Source organism: Phacochoerus africanus, chromosome 12 (assembly GCF_016906955.1).
Source record: "Phacochoerus africanus isolate WHEZ1 chromosome 12, ROS_Pafr_v1, whole genome shotgun sequence".
Classification (NCBI taxonomy): domain Eukaryota; kingdom Metazoa; phylum Chordata; class Mammalia; order Artiodactyla; family Suidae; genus Phacochoerus; species Phacochoerus africanus.
Window position 1 is genome coordinate 59,658,532 of NC_062555.1, and position 14,848 is coordinate 59,673,379.

General features: G+C 38.1%; 1 protein-coding gene across 1 annotated transcript in view; it reads right to left on the bottom strand.

Annotated features, from left to right (window-relative positions):
• PLXDC2 (plexin domain containing 2) overlaps positions 1-14,848 on the bottom strand; it is a 407,227-nt gene that overhangs the window by 83,464 nt on the left and 308,915 nt on the right. Inside the window, exons 8-9 of the mRNA XM_047755528.1 lie at positions 6,519-6,614; positions 6,258-6,339 (exon numbers count right to left, since the gene is read on the bottom strand). Coding sequence (XP_047611484.1) covers positions 6,258-6,339; positions 6,519-6,614 — 178 coding nt within the window. The remainder of the gene's footprint in view (positions 1-6,257; positions 6,340-6,518; positions 6,615-14,848) is intronic.

The window sequence follows — 14,848 nt, forward strand, 5'->3', positions numbered from 1 at the left end:
AGTCAGTGCTGAAAGTGTGCCCACATTAAGGGTTCAACACACAAGACCAAAGGAGAAAGATAGTCAAGTTGCCCTGATGCTGATATTTGGAAGCCTAAGATGACCGATGGAGAAATGTGGGCTCGGCTGCACTATTTAACTTTGTTTGCTCCACCTCTCCTTTTCCCCCCCAAACTTAGGCGGTTTCATTTCTGTGAGCTAAACGAGAATATGGTAATATAAGTACATTCCCTTTGCAAAAATTAGCTGTGACTTTATATCCTTAATTAATTTAGGGTGATAATACATTTCATAGTGTTCATGAGTCAGTATTTCTGACTTTATGCATTTTCAAAACTTCTGAAATATATCACATGTGATGCTTTCTTTCTATTTCTTTGGTTACTGCAAAGAAATCCAGTCCATTCAGTGGAAAATAACAGGCAGTGCCAGAGGATGCCCAGGGAATGCAGTAGAAATAACAGGTAAAAAATGGGGAGCAGTTGTTCAGAAACATCTCTCTCATCTCATATTTTTTCTCAAGTAAATACGTTATAGTACCACTCTGCAGAGACATATCTTTATCTTTAGTAGAGGTCTGCCCATTCTATGTATTCTTTTGATGAAGAATCGTGCCGTATATTTATTCCAAAATTTTTACCAGTACCCATCTTAACACTTCGATTGGAAGGAAGTAAACACACGGTGGAAAATTCTTTTAGAGTGAGGCACCAAGAGACTAACTTCCCAGCGTTCCACACGGTAAAGGAGAAATGACATTTCAAGCTAGAGATCAGCTCAATTCTTTCTACAGTTGTTTGGTTGACATTGACAAAGGCAGTGAATAGTAAGCGTCAAAGGGAGCAATTAGAATTCTCAAGGAAGTGGACATTTCTGGTCTCAGTTATCACGTAGCTCAGCCCAGCCTGTATGCGCTGTAATCCTATGTGAGGTCAGCATGGACATAGTGAACAGTACCACTCATTCTCCTGGCTGTCGCTGCTCACTCTCATTTCCCTACCGACAAATACCATGCTCAGTCTCTAAGGTATCTTTTCTGAGGTATTCTCTGTCTACACAAACATACGGGTATACAAATATTTTAAAATAATTTTATGTAATGGAAAATAGCATCAGACTTCATTATACCATGCAATAGGCTGGTCCCTGGGATCTGTTCTATTTTCTTTCTTTTTTCTTTTCTTTTTTTGTCTCTTTAGGGCTGCCCCAGCGGCATATGGAGGTTTCCAGGCTAGGGGTTGAATCAGAGCTACAGCTGCCAGCCCACACCACAGCCACAGCAACGTGGGATCTGAGCTGTGTTTACAACCTGCACCACAGTTCAGGGCAACGCTGGATCCTTAACCAACTGAGTGAGGCCAGGGATCAAACCTGTGTCCTCATGGATGCTAGTGAGATTCGTTTCGGCTGAGCCACGACGGGAACTCCTTCTCTTCTGTTTGCAATTTACAGTCTCTCCACATCTGATCTCATTTAGTTCACTGAATTTAAACACTATATGGTAATAACCCTCCAATCTGGACTTCTGGCAATAAACTTTTTCTGGAACCTCCAGCTTAAATATCTCCACCTACTCAGCATTTCCACTTGGAAATCTGATAGGATCTCAAACTGAACTTGTCCCCACACAAATCATTTCTTTGCACCCTAGTTTCTAGTTCTTATGTCATCTTAGCTCTCTCAAAAAGCAAGTGGCAGTAGCCACCAAATTGCTCAAAAAAAAAAATTTAGGAGGTATTATTCCCTTTTCCTTCACTTCTAATCCATTACTAAGTAATCTGTCTCCCTTGGAAATGCTCTTCCTTTCACTTGGGTATATATAGCTGGCTCTCGTCACTCAGATCTAAGTTGGTCACTTTTCCCAAGAAACCCTTCCTGGCTACTCAGTCCAGAGCAACTATTGGCTCTTCCAAACCCAGAAGATCAATCATCATTCACTGACTTCTTTGTTTAATTAGCAATTCATTTACTTTCCAGCTTAATGCACTAAACTCTAAGCTCTGGGAGAACTTTGGCTCTGATTGATGCCTGGTTATTGTTCTAACGACCTCAGTGCTTAGACAAGTGCTTGCTGTTCAGATAGATGGAGAAAGCATTCAAATTTTTTTAAGTAATGGAATGAGTAAATGAACATTTTAAGAGCCGAAATACATTTTCAGTTAAAAGAATAAACTCTTGGAGAGTGATAGCTGATGAAACCAAGGTCTCTTCAAAATGACAAGGTTGCTTAACATGAAATCAACAAGAAAACTCCTGTTATTCGTATTGATTTTGCTCTATTTCCCTTTTTACTGTTCTGTTTACTTCTTTTGCCATGGCACTCACCACTACTAACTTTAATAACTGAAAATCTGCTTGCTTACAACCTATGCCCCATATTAAATATGCAAGATCTATGAGGGAAGTGCTTTTTTCACTTTCTTTCGCCAGTGAATTCACAACCTAGGATAGTAATTTGAACAAAGAGACACTTAAAAATTTCTGTTGAATGAGTGAACAGAGAAAAGGTGTAGGTGAAAGTGGTTGATTCAAGTTCTCTCTGTTTTCAGTGAAGAAACATAAGCACGTTTACCTAGAAGCAGTGGCTACCTGTTCTAAGAAAACATTTTTGATCATGGATTCATTACATGTTCCTATAGCTCAAATTCCTTTAGACCTTGAATAAGCCATTACAAACATTCTGCCATGGTTTTAGCTCCCTGAAAAAGGCGAATTAAAGGAAATAAACAAGCCAATTAAAATTATCTTATCTTTCTAGAGGAAGCCCAACTTGAGAATTCAATCATTGCCACCAACTGATTATCATTCGGGGATAAGAAGCACAAAGGAGAAGGTGAGAAGGATGGAGGAAAACAATCTGAGAGGCAATTTTTGTGCTTCTTAGGATGGGATGTCTTTTGTTTTATTGGATTTGTTAATAAAAGCTGTAAAGTCTTGGGAAATGCTTCTGGGCAGCAAAAGCAAAGTTTTGACGCTCATAAGTCTAAGGAGAAATTCATAAAATGCAGTGGGGAAATTAAGTTGAACAAAAGTGTAATGGGCCATAGTTAAACCAATTAATTAAGCAGGTTTTGTTATGTATATAATTGGGTTGCTGAAGAAATAAAAATAGGAGTTCCCATCGTGGCGCAGTGGTTAACGAATCCGACTAGGAACCACGAGGTCACGGGTTCGGTTCCTGCCCTTGCTCAGTGGGTTAATGATCCGGCGTTGCCGTGAGTTGTGGGGTAGGTTGCAGACGCGGCTTGGATCCCGCGTTGCTGTGGCTCTGGCGTAGGCTGGTGGCTACGGCTCCGATTGGACCCCTAGCCTGGGAACCTCCATATGCTGAGGGAGCGGCCCAAGAAATAGCAAAAAGACAAAAAAAAAAGAAATAAAAATAACCCAAGATTTTCAACCTGTGTTTGGTATGCAATAAAATACCAAATGGTAACATGAGGAAAACACATAGTTTTTACAAAAAGAGTGTTTTTGATAAATTCCTTCCTCATTCATATGCATCACCACCATTCTTTTTTCTGTTAATCTTTAAAAAAAAATTATGCTTCTAGTAATGTACTCAAGTTTTAGGCTTTGCTTGATTCTCTTCTGCATTCTCTTTACGCCAATTTCAAAACCACTTAATGTTCTTGCAGTCCATTGTAGAATATTTATTTTTCAGTCGTATGCCTACCACTTTTCAGGAAGCCGTGAAGATGAATGCTTAGTGCACCTGCAGCCTGCCGGCTCTGTGGTGCAAAGCAGAATAGTGAGGCAACAAAACAGCAGGCCGGAGCTACACAGCTCAAGTTTCAATTCCAAACTTATCACTTCAGAGCTCTGAGATCCTGCAAAAATAATTCAGCCGCAGTTTTGTAGTGGAAGAAAGCTGCAGTTTCTTCCACTACAAAAATGTTGTATGAATTAAATAGATTGGAAAATTCCTTAGAACACTGGCAGAGAAATCTCTCAACAGGAGTTCCCGTCGTGGCGCAGTGGTTAACGAATCCGACTAGGAACCATGAGGTTGCGGGTTCGGTCCCTGCCCTTGCTCAGTGGGTTGACGATCCGGCGTTGCCGTGAGCTGTGGTATAGGTTGCAGACGCAGCTTGGATCCCGCGTTGCTGTGGCTCTGGCGTAGGCTGGTGGCTATAGCTCCGATTCGATCCCTAGCCTGGGAACCTCCATATGCCGCAGAAGCGGCCCAAAGAAATTGCAAAAAGACCAAAAAAAAAAAAAAAAGAAATCTCTCAATAAAGTGGGAGTATTAATAGTGTAGAGCAGTTTGCAACTTGCAGTTGTGTTTTAATTGTCAAAATGGCTTGTTTGGGACTTAAAACATATGTCTTCACCAAAAAATTTTTAAAAAATAATGAAATGGTTAGTGGAAGGTGGTTTTCTAGAGTATTTCCCCAAACCTTCATTTATAAGAACATTATTTCAGTGGAGACATGTCCTAAAAGTACCTTTGCCGGGGTGGCCAACTCGTCTTGGCTTTCCCTCAACTTTCCTGGTTTCAGCCCTGAAAGTTCCCTCATCCCGGGAAACCTTTCATTCCCACACACATCTGATCAGGATTCCTTCATTTGGAACCTAACCATCACTCATTCACTCATTCATTTTTCTGCAGTATCAGGCCCATGCTTAGGCTGTGGAGGTGTAGGACAATTCACCTTTAATAAACCCAGAGCCTAGCAGAAGAGGCAGACAAGTGACAAATGTATAGAAGCCCTGACCTAAATGCTCACAGTGGAGGTGGTGCAGGATGCTGGGAACCACAAGGGTTGGGTACCTCACACAGACTCATGGTTTAGGGAGAGTTTTCAGAAATGATGACAAAACTGGCATTAGGTATGCATCCCCAACCAGGACCTTCTACTTAATTATTTTGGGCAATTTTTTGTGTCTAAGCTCAATATTACTTAAATAAACATATTAAAATGCCATCTCTTTAGATTCACTTTGGTCATTATCAAAGCAGATTTTGACTAAGTTCTGATATGCATTCAATTTGTATGACACGTCAATAATATTTGAATATAAATGATCACAAACCCTTGAACTCATAGCAGTTCTTCCCACTCTGGAGATACTGCCACATTAAAATCTACTTTTAGGAATGCTAATCGCCTACTTGCTTTTTCAGTTTTTGGAATTTGTTGCACAAAGGAAATTATTGGAACAGCATGTTAAATTTAAAACAAAATAGCAATTATAGTAAATATTGCTCTATCTCCAGTACTGGAGCGGTTGTCCCAAAGTTAGCAGATTTCATGCTTCCCAAAGCTTGTTATCAAGGGATTGGCATTCTCTTCTCCATACTTCAATAGCTTCAAAAAGTATCCCTGAATATGCCTCTATCATTACAGCAAATGCTGCACCAAGATGATAAGACACAGGCTTCGTATAATACACAGAAAGCCCTAGTGCAACATGCTCCAACCTGAAGCTTCGTTTCTCCTGGAGGAAGAAGCAGATTTATCATGGACTCTGAAAACCGAAGAGACCTATTCCCAGACACTCTCTAAGCACCATGGAGGCAGGGACCTGGTCTACATTGCTCACTGCTGCTTTCCCAGCGCCCGAGACGCAACTGATGCACAGCGTGGCTGAGTAAATAAAACACATGGAAACATCTTCACTGTATTTCCAACAAATGGTCATTCAGTCTCTGACAAGCCCTACGAACTAAAAAATCCTCTTTGCCGTTCATGAAAATCAGTAAACCTCTTTGACACCAGCAAGGGATGCCGCTTAAGTTTCAAAGTCAGTTATTGACAACACAGGCCGAAACCACAGGTTCTATTTACGTGGAGGCCAGTTGGTGTCACTGTATTTCTCAGCCTCGGACCAGGCCTCTAACCTGGGATAGTGACCTATGAGAGATTTATAGGAATTTGCTAAGAATGTACATGTGACCCTTGTTATTATGAAGACATGTCATAACATGATTTCTAAAGAATATGGACCAAGAGCATCAATTTATAGATTCACCAATCACAAGCATCATCTACCTTAAGCCTCATAGCGCTTGTAAATGGATGTCAGATAATTATCTTATGGGCTACAAAGGTTCTTGGTCATTTTGAGCAATCAAAGGAAAAAATACTACACTTCCTACTTCTGAGCATTATTGTCATTTTGGTATTTTTTACGCATATACTTTTGTTCCTGTATGCTTAGTTGACACAAAATTCAGTTGATTTAAAATTCAGTAGAAGAGTAGAAGCAACAAGCCTTTGCAAAATTTTTACATTTTTTGCATTATTCTCTTTTACCTTTGAAGTTTACTACACCAGCTGCAGTTGAAGCCAATCTGAGAGGATACACAGGGGCCACAACCATTAAACTGGAGACAGGCTAGGAAACAGGAGAGAATGGAGGGGTCAAGACTAATTGGCATCATGGAGACAGGGGAAAAAAAAAGATTACCAAAAAAATGAAAATCACCCCCACACATCCCCTCATAGACATAGGATCAAGTTTGACAGATGAGATCGTCAAACTTGCATATCACTGTTTACACCCAGCGAGCTTACTAGGCAATGGGGTCATCTCCACAGCTGAAATATTGGTGATTTTTGACATTTGTAGTTCTACTCGGTGGTATTCGTAAATTGTTCTTCTTCGAACATCTGTAAAAACAGTAACAGGAAAAAAAAATCAACTTTCAACATCTATACACTTATAAAAAATTACATTTTAATAACAAATGTAGATTATATGGCTTTAATGTGGTGGGGTTTTAAAATAAAGATTTAAAATAATCAATACCTGAAAAAGATCAATTATAAAAACCTGAACCTCATATGCCCATGTACCCAGAAATCTTTTTAGCCAAGGAAGTTGAAAATGTTGATTAGAGGCTCAGGTTTCTCACTTCCTTAGCAGGGCTCAAACCCATTGCCACTCAGAGTATACTTAAGATATTTTCTTGGTAGAGTCACAAACTTTGAAAGATTTTGACGTATGAAATTAAGAAGGTAAGATGATCCCATTTCTTCGAAGCTGTGACTAAAGTGAGTTATTTAGGAATGGGTAGCAAAAATTTTTCGGTCTAAATAAAGCTGATTTAGCTAGAATAAGAGTCCAATTGTTTTAAAGGTTTGGAATAAGTTCCTTTACTAAATTTAAAGATAGAACTTAAATCACTAAAGTCAATATTTCTATTTATTAAATATATAGTATCATAACCAAAGAAGGTTAATCATTAGCATTTATATGGCACGCAGGAATGTATAATGATTTATCAACAAATCCAGCACTGCCCTTGAGAAATATGTTAGACTTTGACAGGAGCTTTAATAAATAAAAATCAGATAAATATAAGCAAATGTATTTAATAATAAAAAAGATTATTGATGAAATATATTTAAAATCTCCTTTTAACAAAACACCTGATCCTTATACTAATGAGCATGCCTGAGTTTGGTAAATGGAAATGAAAAACTAATGTTACCGGTTTACTTAGCTTTTGGAATGCTTATAAGGATAGGAATGCATTTCCCGAACACTATCATATCTGTCAAGAATTATTTCAGAAGCTATAAATTATTTCTAAAATATCATAGTATCCAGTCTTGGGAAGTCATATGTCATAGTGGTTAATGATGCATTTGAACAATCTGGTTCAAATCCCAGGGTTGCTACTTGGTATCTGCGTGACCTTGGGCTCTTTTGTTAGTCTTTCTGTGCTTCACTTTCCTCATCTATAAAACAGAGATAACAGTACATATATCACAGGTTGTTTTGAGAAGTAAAGTGAGATAGTACTTGAAAATTACTTAGAACAATCCCGTTCACATTGTAAGTGTTCAATACCTGTCAGAAATAATTTTTGTCTAATTTCACTATGGCAACTGTAGATCATACATGGCTATATGCTGCATGTAACAGTTTCATTTCCATAGATCTACACTCAGTGAAATCACAGCAAAGCCCTGAAATCAGGCTTATAGGAATTTGTCTCTAGTCTTATATTAGGGAAGGGTTAAATTTTGATTAAAGTCAATAGATCCAACAATGATTTCTTCTAGGACGTAGAGATGGGAGTGTGGTGCCCAGAAGCCAGTGAGTTGTCTCTTAGTAACAGCATTCAGGAAACGTAGATGCCTACACATCCAGAGGGAAAGTCAAACATTCACTCACAATCTATGCATATTTCTATTTCTCTCCACTAATATTCTTTCACCCATTTCTGGTTATTCGCCATTTCTGAAATTCTACTCCAGAAGATGAAGGGAGAGGGAGGGGCCCAAAATAAACTCTTTGAGGGCTCGGAATGCTTCTAGAGCTGTTCACTGAATGTATCTTCAGGTTTTTCAGTTCAGGAAAACACTGCTTAAAGACATTAATCCAATTCTAAAGATGCACGTATAATTTTCAAAGTGTAATCTTCTATCTAGCATCAGAGAAGATGCTATTTTCCTGGCATTTGGAAAGCTTTCTTGAGGTACTGAATCATGTCTTATATTTCATTAACATTTAAGGAATGTGAAAAGATCACTCAGCTTCCGCCTTTGTCTAAACAGGGCACATTCCTAGAGACTGCTTTCCTACGTATTTTGCTCAACAATTAAGTTTCAGAGATAAATAAATAACACAGACTTGCCATGAGATCCCTATGATGAGGGTTTTTGAGTCTCCTTCATAACTATAGTTCAAACAGCATCTATCATATTAGTGGGTGCTTGAAATATTAGTTTTCTTTTAATTTCATACTATATTTTGAAAAGCTCAAACTATGGACATGACTGTGGGACCTCTGGGAGTTAATTATTGATCATGCAAATGGGGTAGAGGGAAGGAGTGCCCATTTTTGCTATGCTAGTTCTATGACCTGCTCAGACACCTCTAACTATTGGGAGGAGATGAATTTAACAAAATCAGAATTAATGAGTTTTGTTTGATGAACTGCCAATTAATGACAGCTTCCAAATGGTCATTTCTGTTGTATTGCAGACATATCCTTGTCAAAAACAAGTAATCAGGAATGTATTTACTGGTAGTTCCTGCCAATACTAGAAGCTTTCATTTGGTTCCAGAAGTGTATTTAGCTTATGTCTTCTTTAGAAAGTCAGCCAAAATAATGATGAATCAAACATTCAGTCTTAGTTGTGGTGATACAGTTTCATCTGTTTTATTATTTATATCTTTACAACACCAAGATCAACTATAACACCCATATGGGGCTTTAAAAAATTTTTTTTTAAATGAAATGAATCTCTGAGCATACTAACGCACAGAGACTAACATCCAGTAATCAGAAACTGAAGGTGATACGATTCAAAAGCGTGTAACTACTGAATTGCATTTTTTTAGACATTTTGAGCAATATCAGCAGGAGGGACAGAGTGATCATATGGACACATCAGGGATCCTCTCCAATCAGTATCTGGCTGAAATGAAAACAGTTTAGTGAGAAGCCTGTGGCATGATTGGCCATGATCTAGTTTATCTGTCTGTCTTGAAAACTAACATTCACACAGAGAATGTGTGAGTAATTTCCAAAACTGTCTGATTATTATGTTTGCAGAAATATTTTAATATTTTGTCTGATTTGTCAAGTAAATGATTAGCCTGCATTTCCTTCTTCAGGTATTGGCGATGCTTAATGAATGGCCCCCCATGATTATTTCTTCTCTTTTCTTTTTTTTTTTTTTTGTCTTTTTGTCTTTTTAGGGCTGCACCTGCGGCATATGGAGGTTCTAGGCTAGGGGTCTAATCGGAACTACAGCTACTGGCCTACACCACAGCCACAGCAATGCCAGATCTGAGCTGCGTTTGCAACCTACACCACAGCTCAGGGCAATGCTGGATCCTTAACCCACCAAGAAAGGTCAGGGATCGAACCCGAAACCTCATGGTTCCTAGTCGGATTTGTTTCCACTGTGCCACGACGGGAACTCCTATTTCTTATTTTCCACCCTAGTTTCAATTGAGTCCAGTGCATAGCAGTGTTTACTGAGGGTTCTGGGGGTCCAATCAGAGATGCAGCTGCTGGCCTACACCACAGCCCAGCGATACTAGATCCGAGCTCCATCTGTGACTTATACCACAGCTCATGGCAACACCAGATCCTTTAAGCCACTGAGCCAAGCCAGGGATCAAACTCACATTCTCATAAGTACTAGTTGGATTCCTAACCTGCGGAGCCACAACAGGCACTCCCTGCTGAGTATTCTTTAATGTAAAGAGAATGCAGTGCACAGCTACGAGATCATTCCCAGCAAAAAGACTCAGGAAAAAAAAGACTCTTGAGAGAAAAAAGTGCATTATTATAGAAGTTATAAGCGTCTCACACAAAAATGCAATGCATTAACAGAATTAGCTAGTTGGCATTGTGAAATAAAGCAAAGAGAAGATGCATTTACCTCGAACATTTTAAAATCCCATCTATAGTTCTAATTCTATAGTGTAATGACATAATTCAGCAGTGGATAAGGCAGCAGAAAATCAAGGTGACCATGAAGTGCTAATCTGAACCCCTCAGATTTTCCTCTCATTATTATTTTTTGTTTATAGAAATTCTAAAAAAACCCTCAAATATGTCAAAGTTAATCAGTGATTTCTAATACACAGAAAGTTCTTAAATGTTTGCTGCTTTTGAAAAAATCAAGGTCAGTCAAATAGGGTACTTTAGAAATGTACGTAGCATAGCAATGAAATATCACCTTGCATAATATTTTCTATCCTGGAAAAGTTCTATGGGGAAAATGCCATGATTTCAATTTCTTCTTTCTTGTTGAGCCTCAAGTGACCTCGTGTGTTCTTGACAATAGAAGCACATAATGAAGTTGTGCCATAAAGAGAAGCAATTTTATCTTCTGTAAAATGAATATTTTAAAATGTTTTTCATTTTGAGGAGAGATGAGGTACAATGACAAAATTTATTGAAGGATTTGTGCATCGATTCATCCTTTTGAATGAAAAGACCCTAATAACTAAAAATAATAGCCGAGGTTCAGCTGTTCTGAAAGAGCTTTAATTGAGATGTATAAAATATTAAGAAAAAAATAACATCAACTTTCTCCAAGACTATCTGTTTCTTCCATAGTTTGTCAATGTGTTCTTTTATTTTAGTTGCTAAGTAATTATAATGGAAGTGCCCTGCCACCAAGTACAAAATTATAAACTGTTTTTTGTTTTGTTTTTCCCTTTTTATGACTGTACCTGTGGCATTGGAAGTTTCCAGGTGAGGGGTTAAATCAGAGCTACGGCTGCAGGCCTACGCCACAGCCACAACAACGTGGGATCTGAGTCACATCTTTAGCCTATTTCAGCAACGCTAGATCTTTAACTCACTGGGCAAGGCCAGGGACCCAACCTGCAACCTCATAGACACTATGTTGGGTTTTTAACTGGCTGAGCCACAATAGGAATGTCATGATTTTTTTTTTTTTAATGGGAATCAATAAGTGGAATGCTTATATTTGTAAATGTATCATTTAATCATATCTGAAATCCCAAGGCCTTTCAAAAGGCAGATATGAAGTAAAAAGTAGATTTATGTTAATATTATACTTGAAATTTCATGCTTTAAACGTGTGCATATGATTTATTGCCACCCTGTTCAATATAGTAACCATTAGTCATACCTCTCTTAAAATTAAAATTAATTAATTGAATCCAATTAAAAACTCAATTCCCCAGTCTCACTAGCCACATTTCAAGTACACAGCAGTGTCACGTAGCTAGTAAGTCCATACTGGACAATTCAGATTTAGAGCGTTGCATTAGCACAAAAAGTTCTATTGGACAGTACTGATCTATGCTACTATTTTTTTAAGAATTAAAGCATAAGGCATTTTGCATAGTAAAAGCATATCTCTGTTTCTGTTTGTTAACTTTTATTTTTTAAGTCTGTGAACATAATTTTGATCGAGTTCTTTGAAAAACTACTGCTTGGCCTGCAGGCTCATAAAGAGACTATCTGTGTGCAGGAAACCATATACACTATTCCTCAAAGAGATCCTCAAAGAAGTTCTGAACTTCTAGGTATTTTTTAAATATATTTGCTCTCCCAATTAGTTCTTGTTTTTATTTTATTTTATTTATTTTTTTTGCTTTTTAGAGCTTCACCCATGGCATATGGAAGTTCCCAGGCTAGGGGTCGAATTGGAGTCACAGCTGCTCCCAGGCTAAGCCACAGCCACAGCAACACCAGATCCAAGCCGAGTCTGGGACCTACACCAGAGCTCACAGTAATGTCGGATCCTTAACCCACTGATCGAGGCCAGGGATTGAACCTGCATCTTCATGGATCCTCGTCGGGTTCATTACCTCTGAGCCACGACGACGGGAACTCCCTCAGTTTTATTTTTGAAGCTGCTAATGTTCCTTATTGAACGGTGACTAATAATAACCAACAAAGCAGAGGTGCATTGTAGAACATTGCCAATATAGATATATATTTTTGGCTGTGCCCATGGCATATGGAAGTTCCTGGGACCCATGGTAGTAGAAGTTATTGGGTCAGGGATCAAACCGGAGCCACAGCAGCAACCCAATCCACAGCAGTAACATTGTCAGATCTTTAACCCACTGCATAACAAGGGAACTCTTTTTTTTTTTTTAAATGTCAATTAATTTAAAACAGCAAAATGCTGACAAGAAAGGGACTAGGTGTTAAGAAAGAACAATATAATGTACTGCTGGTGGGAAGAATAAAGTGGCATGTTCTAAGGGATTCAGAAATTGTTATCATAACTTGTAGTAGAACCATTTCAAGTTAGGTCAGCCGCTTTCCAGATTAGTTTCTAGTAATCGGATGCCACATGTGTGTGTTAAAGTCACTTTCACATTACTGAAATGACATAGCCTTATGTTTCCAAATAAATGAGCCATAGAGGCATGAGCAGATTTTCTGGGTTTCTTGCTCATTAAGCCCAGAGGAGGAGAAAAGGGTGAGGCATGAAGGGGAAGGTCAGCACCCTGGAGATAAAGACCGAAATTCAAAATGTTAAATTGGAGGAGAGAGAAAGGGAACTAGGAAGCACTGTACATGGACTCCATGACACTGCTGCACACTGTGTGCAAGAATATGGAGGGATGGAGGCTAAGACCGAGAAAGAATTACCTCGTAGAGCTACTTAACAAGACATTATGGAAATTACACATGACCTATATGACGATATAAGAACTTTCTGGTAATGAAAAGAATATTAGCGCAACAATGAAATATCATGTTCTGCTTAGTGAATTTGAGAAATTTAAAAATGATAACAGTGTCTGAGAGCATCTGGGGAAATGGAATATCTAATTTAATGCTGGTAGGGGAGTAAATTGGTACAACCTTTACAGAAAACAATTTGTCAGAGCACATAAAACCCATTAGCATTCAATGGCTACATGTTCATTTTTTATGAATTAGGTATGCGTAAAAATTTAAAAACAAGGATTTTCAGCATTGTTTCAGTGACTATAGGAAAGGCTACCTGCCTTTCCACACCAGTGCCAAAGCAGATTACGTAAATTATGAAACAAAGGAATTTGTTGCAGCTCTAAATGACCACATTTAGACAGGTATTTAGCAGTGTGGAAAAATGTGTTGTACATATTATAAAAAAAAACAGGTGGCAACATATTTATAGGATAATGCCAATTTTCTTAACTGTGTGTGTGTGTTTCTGTGTATACGTTGGAAACAAAAGACTGGATGCAGATATATGGAACCCCTGATTGTTATCTTTCTGCGGGAGATTTGCAGGGAATTTAATTTTCTTCTTTGTGTTTTCTATTATTTCACAAATTTCTCTGAATTAACATGGACTATACTTAAAACCCCAAGAATGTTTTTACACTTGTATTTCTGTAATGAACAAACTAGGTCATTGTAGGCAGACCTGTTTTGCACATCTGTGGCTGTGAAGATCGAATTGGCTGACCTAGGTTTTTATTCTTGTATGTTTCTAAAGCTTTACAAAATGTTTTATGATAAACAGAAGGTGATGCAGAGATATACATATACATGGACAGACAGACACAACGACATGTTAAGAAACAAATGACGTCATAGTCAGAGATAATGAGTTTCAGAGAGAGGGCGTCAAGGCGTCCTTTAGTGAAAATCCCCTGTGGCCTCCCTTCCATGGGCACTCGGCCTGGGTGTGGACACTTTGGTCAGCATCGTTGTCTTTTTAAAGTAACAATGTGGACGTTGATGAATAAACTATACATATATACTATATATACTATATCTATATGCACAATGCAGTGGTACTTTGTGCTCAGTACCTTGTATCTTAGGAACTAAAGTGGTCATTTTTCATATAAAGTTATAGAAATTAAATAAAATGTTCAAGGTCTCATGACCAGTATTCACATTACAGTACCCCTTATATTTTCTGGACTTTTAACCAGTTTTTATCTTTTATTTTACTTTTTGTATATAAGGGTTAATTTCGCTATAGACATTGTTTACTTTTTTGAAGGAGCAAAGGAATTTCTCTTGTAGCCTCCCTTGTAGCCACAGAACTATTTACTGATTTATTAACAATACCTGGATTTCTTTTGATATTTTAAACTATCAGATCACTTAATCTTTTTTTGAAAGGTAAAGGCTATTTCAATAAACTATGCCGGGAAGTTAAATGGAAATCATTTACTATTTGGAAGACTCTAAAACGGAAAAGCAATTTTTTGTTGTTGTTGTTGATGTTATGATAAAAAGGAGGGGAGAAATCTTTATAAAGAACAAAGTCCAAAGTTCTTTCACCAAATCTGATAAGAACGGTATAGTAATTGAGGTCCCACTGGGAAAAATTATTCTCAAGGTTGTAGCTCACTTTCCCACGTTGTCACGGCTGCATTAGGCAAGGACCTAGGTTCTATAACCCATATAACCAAAATGATTAAAAGAACAGAAAAC